At 32.9% G+C, this 8,465-nt stretch overlaps 1 protein-coding gene across 1 annotated transcript; it reads right to left on the bottom strand.

Annotated features, from left to right (window-relative positions):
• Positions 1 to 966: 966 nt before the first annotated feature.
• Positions 967 to 1,548, bottom strand: LOC102599705 (non-specific lipid-transfer protein 4-like). The gene has a single exon (XM_006367663.2). It carries the CDS (start codon positions 1,491 to 1,493, stop codon positions 1,122 to 1,124), a length of 372 nt encoding a protein of 123 aa, XP_006367725.1. The 5' UTR covers positions 1,494 to 1,548; the 3' UTR covers positions 967 to 1,121.
• Positions 1,549 to 8,465: the final 6,917 nt, after the last annotated feature.

Raw genomic sequence — 8,465 nt, 5'->3', positions numbered from 1 at the left:
GGCTGGTTGAGGGGGGGGGGGGGGAACCTTTGTTGAGGGTGTTAATGTCTATGTTGCTCGAATTCTTCAAAAATATTGTTGCACTCATGTTAAATTCTCCAAAAATGCATTACTTTGGAAGGATCCGACACACACTCATATTCCGTTGACATTTATGAAGAGTCCAAGCAACAAATTAACGTTGGAAGTTGAACATTTCCCTTTTTGCGAGGATTGCTTGACAATATGTATATTTGGGGTTAAAGCGAAGTCTCCCCTTTTGTTGTGCTTTTACATGATTTATAAATACATTGCCAGGATCACAATTCTAGAATGTTTTTAAAAAAAAATGTTTGGTCTTGTAAGACCATACATGATGTGGAAACAATTAGGGTGAATCAAGACTTTACCCTAGTATTTGAGTTGGAGAATTGAATTGGGTGGCCTAAGACCAAAACCTCAAAGATGAATTGGCTTCCCTGAGTCTTAAGTGAAATGTTTAAATTATGATTAATGCAGATCAACTTGGTTCCAGTTACGCGTCAAGGTTGACGTAAGTTCAGTACACCAAAAATGATTTTTAGTGACAATTAATTGACAACACTAACTTAATTGCCCTTAAATATATTTTTTAAAGGCAATTAACACTCTTTGTAAGTGTTGCTGATTCCTAAAGCCTATAGCAACCTTCGATTGAGTTATTCCTAAGTACTTATAATGTTATTAGGTAAGGGCTGGTAGGGAAATAAAGTGGAATCAGAGCAAAAATGGCCATTACTTTTCCAAGCAAAATTGCATGAAGGGACACTCTTTTTCCCAGATAACCAAAATTGACAAGTCGGTGGGCTTTGAGCGACTTACCCAAATAGTATATGAGCCAATCATCTTCACAGGTCAGTATCAAACAAATTAAACGAGGAGTTATGCTCCATTTTAAATAATCAATTAATTCTCACATGTTCAGATAACTAGGGTGACATAAAGAGATCAAAGCCATCAAGAAGTGGTACTATATATATTCATCAAAATTGATAGAACTCCAATACATGCATTGCCACTTCAACCAAATTATTCAATCATAAACATAAAAGTAGCTAGTGCTCTTCAGGTCTAGAGAACTGAGAGCACATATTACATAAAATTTACTGGACTTTAGAGCAGTCAATGTCAGGGCTAATCTTGTAAGGAACAGTGACACCACATTTGCTAAGAAGTGTAGCAGCCTTGCTAGTATCAATACTGTTGCCAAGACTTGCTGCCCCTGATTTCAGGCACGAACATACCCCCTGTCGGTCCGTAGTGGTGCTGGCTGCTGTGTAGAGGGACTGAATCCCGCTGCAGCAGCCAGCTGGGGCCGCTGACTTGTTGCTACCTCCCATGAGGTAGCTGAGGCAGGGCATTAACTTAGAGTACACTGTGTTGCATGAGATTGCAGCTTCTGCTTGGGGTGAAATGATCACTATGCATAGGAGGAAACAAAATGCTGAATTTTTTTGCATTTGGGAGAAAGCCATTTGTATTTTGATAATTAAATGATGATTTTTTCTACACTGAATTGGATTTGGGATGCTTAAGCAATTTTCTAAAAAGTGATTATATAGACAATGTTTTAGTGGAGTAGGTGAGTCCATTTTGTATTTGTGAAGTGGGAAAACTACATGTTTTAGTCATCAAAAATTAAAAATGACTTGACATTCTCAACTATGTATTGGTAAAATTGACAGTCTGCTAATTAATTTCACTTCTGTTTTTAGTAGTTTATCACCATTTTTTTCTTCCTTTGAGACTGCGCAAATGCGATAACTTCTTTACAAAATGTATTTTGAATTAAATACTTCTACAAATTGTTATACTTACACAAGCACTTCAATTTAAGTTTGATACGGTTTGAGTTTCCACAAGTATTCAATTTCGTACTCAGGGCTCAAACACAAAATTCCTAATTAAATCCTACCACAATCCCTATTGCACTCTTGAGTTGTGTAAAGGATTGAGTAGCTGAAATACATCATGATGGTGCCTCACTTACTAGGCATCCATTATTTACAATATCCCTCCACTAATTTAGTGGACTGTATTGAGGTGTCACTCATATATTTACCCAAACCAATTGTGCTATTTAGGAAAAAGGATTGAGTTGATTTATGGAGCTTCAACCAAAGCTTATAGCACCACTTGGGCATTTTTGAGTTGAATAGAAGGTGGTGCATAATTCTTGTTGGAGATCTAATGAGAGAGGTAGGTAAACCAATATTTATATTGGTTTGATGAACTTTAAGCTTCATTTTTTAATTTAAATCCAACTAATTTGGATTTACACCACATAAGATCTATTTGGGAAAAAGACTTTCTATCAAGGATTTTTTTCATATTCAGGACTCAAAACTGAGACCTCTCATTAAGGGTGACATAGGTGATCTTGAGCTCAACTCGTCAATGTCCGTGACCCCTGTAATATAGCACTACAACAACTAAAGAATTTTGCGTCAATGTTCGTGACCACATAATCACATTTCAAGTAAAGGGATACGTACTGCGAGACTCGAGCATAGTTAAGCATATCAGGATCAATCATACACAGAATTCTTTCAACCAGACTCCTCTTTAATAGTTCCCATGCTTCTGCAACTACCTTTCTGCTCCCAGCATCTGTAGATTGCCCTTTACTACTCAAAGCTTTATTAACAGTTCAAGCTTCTGAGCAACCTGAAAAGAAAAAAAAAGGAACCTTCTTCCCTGGATAGTAGAAAGCTTTCTGAGCTATTGTTGGAAGGATCCAAGGGACTAATCTCTAAATCAAATATGCTCTGTTAACAAAGCTTATTTAACTTATGGTTTAAAGAGTTACCTCCCATCATCTGAGCAATGACAAGAAGAAATTCAGAACAATCACCATCTTAATGTTTCTAGTCTCATATATTAATTAGTGGATCTTACAGTAGATGTATTCATCATACTATCAAGCACAATAAATAAAGGAAGTGAAGGAAAACTGTTATTCACGTTGCAATTTTTTGCCGAAAGACATCACTTAACCAGTTAATGATATGCGACTTCCATAGTCTTAATAGATTTAGATATATAGCACTGCAAGAGTTACAAGTTGGATGTTCAATTAATATAGTAGCTAAGAGTATGTTGGTTTTGCAATTAGGATTAGAAGCCTTAAGTAATATTCAAAGTACATAAAGTAAAGTTGTGAAGCAGAATCATAAGTTGCTTATTTTCATATACTTTCAACATATGAACAAATTTAACAGAAAACAAGAACTGGTTTATACAGTAATTCCTCTACCAAAATGCAATGTAGGCCCTCGCAACCTTCCCATATCCAATGGCCTTCTTGTAAACTGGTTTGCGCATCATGCCACATTCTGCTTGAGACACGTTAGTTTTGTAATTAAAAATTAAAAATTAATTTTTGAGAGATAAATGTTGCAGTTCCCTTTCATTAACACTTGAAGAGACAATGATTGAACGTGGAAGTAAAAAGTACAGTACATGAAAGTTTTCAATATAAATTACCAAAATAAAATAAAATAAATTAAAATCCAATATAAATTACAAAAATTTTAAACATATGTAAATCTAATTAAAAATTCGAAAAATAAAAAAATGCAAACTGAAATTCAAAATTCAACTTTCTAACTTCAAAATTAACTAGATAATTTTTTTATTGATATTGGATTTTGACGTATTATTCAAATATGCGAATGAGATGAGACTTCTTCTAAAATATCTATCTTCATGACTTGGTAAAACAAAGAAAAATCTATTTAGTGAAATATTTTGGTTCCCTAGCATATTTGTTACTTAACAAAATATTGATTTATCCATTTTTTTTATATTAATTAGAGAATTGATTTTAAATATAAAATTCAAAATCAATTACAATTTTGTTAATTTATAGCAATCTTTTCTTTATTAAACTAACTATTTATCCATCACAGGTAAAAAAATAAAATAAGAGTGTAACTTCATTTTGTATTAATACGTTGAATTCCTTTTTCTTCTTCTTTCTTAAACTGTATAATTGGAAAAAAATAAATAGAAGTATGACATACTTTGTGTTATTTTTATTAATCGAATGTTTTTGTTATTAACTCTTTCAGTTAAATCTACACTATTTTATTATTTCAATTGATATGAAGGTGTTCGACTAAACACATAAATTTAGATTAAAAAAGTAAAACTTTTTAGCTAAAATCATCTTACAAATGACTATGTTAGTAAGATTTTTTTTTAAATATAACATAAGACATAAATTTAATTATGTTGCTACTGACTCCCACATCATACACATCCTCATGAGTTATTATTTAAAGGATTATGAACTTGAGTTGGTTTGATCATATTATTCTACAACTTCCTCCATCTTTTGTGTTTTTTTTTTTGGTTTCCCACTCGGTGTCTGAAGCCCACATTGGAGCTCCGATTAAATTCAAATCGCGCTCAGCAGGGCCCATTCGGGAGTGGCTCTCCCAACATGATTTTCTTCATACACAGGACTCGAACCCGAGACCTCTGGTTAAGGGTGAAACACTTACACCAGTGCACCACAATTCATGTTGTCTCCATCTTTTGTGTTGGTTTGATCATATTATTGAAATTATATTTAAATTATTGACTGCTAATACAGTAATTCCTCTACCAATATGCAATGTAGGCCCTCGCAACCTTCCCATATCCAATGGCCTTCTTGTAAACTGGTTTGCGCATCATGCCACATTCTGCTTCAGACTTGTTTGTCTGCTGTTCTCTTTCTATAGGAGCAGAATCCTTGATTCCTGTATCTCTCCTTGTTGATTTCCCTTCACCCTTGCTTCTACTGGACTTCATTTTTTCAGTCTGAATCACCTTCGACTTCTTCTGTTTCCTGTATTTACTCTCAAAAGCATTGGCATCACTTTCACCCAATTCATTACCTAAATAGTCATGTTCCCTCGATTTTCTTTTCTTTACCGATGACAAAACCAACACCATGAACCAGCTCGATTCCTCCATTAATGGAGGTCAACTTCGATTAGAGAGAAACAGAGATTTAGGGAAGAGAATTGTGTTTTATAAAATGTGAATTGAGAAAATGAGTATTACAATGTATCTGTATATATACACAATCACTAAGCAACTAGCATTGCATGAATTAACTAATCAACAACTTGACCCTTAACTAGCTCTAACTAACAGATCTTTTAACTAACTCTACTGTTCATAACTAACTTTACTGTACACTGCTAACTAACTTTATTGTATACTTTACATTCTCAACAACCGAAACTTCCCTTCCGTTATGTGCTTTTACATAAATTGAAGTACCCTTTGAACAACGAATCGAATCTCCTTGTATAATGAATGGAGCAACTGGTGGCTTATCCCCAGAAGTTGTCAGTTCCGGGCAGTGTGAAGCAGTGTGTAAATCACTACTCTTCGGGGCAGCAGTATTATCAGAAGAACTAACCCTAACCTTAATCCTAATCCTAATGGGTTTGTTAGAAGAAATAAGGAGTTTTTGAGATATCTGTGGTTGAATTACAAGTTGATCACTCGCCAAAAACGAACCATAAACACCAAATTTTGTCCTCAAATTCTCAGCAGAAACAACTCCTTCAAAATCTTTCATATGATCGCCCAAAACAGTTTGAATCTTAGCATCAATATGAGAATCATCATATATTTCTCGTTCTTCAACTTCGTCATCTTCCATTGGAAATTTCAGATCACTATAACTGTAAACTAAATCATCATATATTTCTCCTTCTTCAATTTCGTGTTCTTCCACCATTGTATTTTTGGGAAAATGCATAAGTATCCCTAGTATATACCCAAAATCTCAGAGACACACTCAACCTATACTAAGGTCCTATTACCCCGAACTTATTTTTTAATTAATTTTCTATCCCTTTTTGGCCTATGTCGCTGAGTCTATGCCTTCACATATGTTAGGCGTGTGGGTGCAGTTTTTAGACAACACTGACCAATAAAAATTGGTCACGTGTTAAAATAAACTGGAAAAAAAAAACATTAACTCAGTTCTCTTCTTCTTTATCAGTGTTCTTCATCTTTTGAAAAAAAAACCTCCATTATCATTCAAGTTAAATTGCTCCTTGCTTCGAAAAGGTAAAGTAAAATTTTAATATATTTTTTATATTTACACCTTTTTATGTCGATTATTAGTTCAGATTTTAAATTTCTTTCACAATTTTTATATATAAATGTTAGGATTGCGATTTGACCAAGACGTCTGCATTTGCAATAAGATTCTTGATGACTTAGAAGAATGAAATCGACCCACAGATGCACGACTGAAATCAACCCACACATGCACGACTGAAATCGAACACTAAGTACCAAAATCCAACAAAGAAAATCAATTATGAGTTTGAAAATCAAATTTCTGAAATCAATTTTTTAAAGATAATTGTTCTTTCCCTTGTTCCTTTCTCTTCCTTTTGGTAAAGTTAAACTTGAAAAACGTAAACTGATAGCTTTTTGAAATTTTGGGAAGTGTAAAAGCTACTTTTGGATCGATAGCTTGTCTTTTTAGAAAGCTAAAAATGTGGGGACTAGCGCGTGTTGAACAAAGCTTTCAACCTATCTGGTTGATAGTGCCACGTAGGCCAAAAAGGGGTAGAAAAGTAATTAAAAAATAAGTTCGGGAGGTAATACGACCTTAGTAAATGTTAGGTGTGTCTCAGAAATTTTGGGCATAGGCTGGGGGGTACTTATGCATTTTCCCTGTATTTTTCCTAGTCCTATGCTCACAGAGTCACAGTTTCTAAATTTCTTTGCAAAGTTAACAAAAAAATCTAATCTATATAGGAAAAACCTCCTGATTAATTTGGTAACTTATTTAATAAAGTAGACACGTTAATTTTGTAATTAAAAATCAATTTGGTAACTTATTACCAACTAACTAAATAACTAATAAAATAGACACGTTAATTCTGTAATTAAAAATTAATTTGGTAACTTATTAACGACTAACTAAATAACTAATTCATTGGGCATCATATTTAGTTCCTCTCATATTATTATTATTATTATTATTATTTTTATTTTTTATTTTTTTATTTTTTTATTATTATTATTATCTTTTGTTGGACTGTATTATTGTTACTATTATCGAGCTAATTGATATTGCGGCCATTACATTTTTTTTTCCTTCTAATTTTTTTGTTAAATTTCCAAACAAAAAAAATATTTCCACATGTCTGTTGACTGTCAGTATCCCTTTCAAGATCTCTTTTCGTTTAGTAGGCACTTGGTTACCTTTTTAAATTTTTATTTTTTTTGGATTTATGAAGTTGAATTTAAATATTAGATACAGTTATATTTGTTTATACTTCCGGTTAAAGTTGTTAAAAAAGGTCGGCTCAGTCCCATCCGATCCAAGCCTTGCGGGGCAACGGAATTAGATGGGCTAGGGCAGGTCAGCCCTTCATTTGGAAGGGCCTGAAAATGCTCAATCCAACCCAACCCTAGAAGGGTCGAGGGCTAGGGCAGACTTAGCTCTTCTTTTTTTTCCATATATTTTCTTTTCAAACTTAAAATTCTATAACTTCAAAATATGAGAAAATTTTCAAATTAAATATAACAAACAATGATGTTGTTTAATAACACTAGCAAAAAATCTAGTGTGATTAGCATGTATCAAGGATACTAGATACGCGAGATACATGTATCTGGTGTGATGTATCTCAGTTATGCGAGAGAGACAAGAGAGTGGCGAGTGGGATGGGAGGAAGGCGAGGGCGCAGAATTTGTTTATATATTCTAGATACATCTGAATCCACTTGGATAGAGTGTATTCAGAACAAATTCACCTAATTTTAAGTTTATGTATCCCATGATACATGTATCCGGATATACCAAAATCTGATAAGATTCGTAATATTACAACGTAAAGTGCATTTAAGTAATTAGCTTATATTGAGATTGTTGTAAGTTACCCATTAAATAAAGAATTTTTTTTCAAAATGTCAATATTTTAACATTTAATAGGACTCATTGTCAATACTTTCAATATTTAGTAAAAATGTCAGAATTTTAGTTTAATATGTATCTTATTTAAGTTTTTATTATTTGTTTTATTTAAAGAATACAATTATTACATAATAGAAAGGAGAAATTTAGGGGAGAAATTTTTTTTAAAAAGGAACAATTGCTTAAAAGTCTCATCAGTTACAAAAATTCAAAACTAAATACAAATTCAAAAAAACAAACACAAAGAACTCATCCCACTTGTTCATCAAATTTTCTAGTATCGATTTTTAAATTTTCATTGATAATACTCAATTTCTGTTGAAATGAAATTTGATTAAATCGCGTTTTTTTATATCCAACCATGGCTTCAACGGATCAGATTTAGAACCAAAATCGACTTTCGTGAAGAAGAAGAAAAAAAAGAAGAGAGAATCAGAGAAGAAGGTTGCAAAGAATGAGAGGATGGAGAAGAAGGTTGCAAAAATTGTATTCATATTAATTTT

The sequence above is a fragment of the Solanum tuberosum genome, unplaced genomic scaffold, assembly GCF_000226075.1.
Source record: "Solanum tuberosum cultivar DM 1-3 516 R44 unplaced genomic scaffold, SolTub_3.0 scf00847, whole genome shotgun sequence".
In the NCBI taxonomy this organism is placed as follows: domain Eukaryota; kingdom Viridiplantae; phylum Streptophyta; class Magnoliopsida; order Solanales; family Solanaceae; genus Solanum; species Solanum tuberosum.
This window is presented reverse-complemented; position numbering and strand designations above follow the sequence as displayed.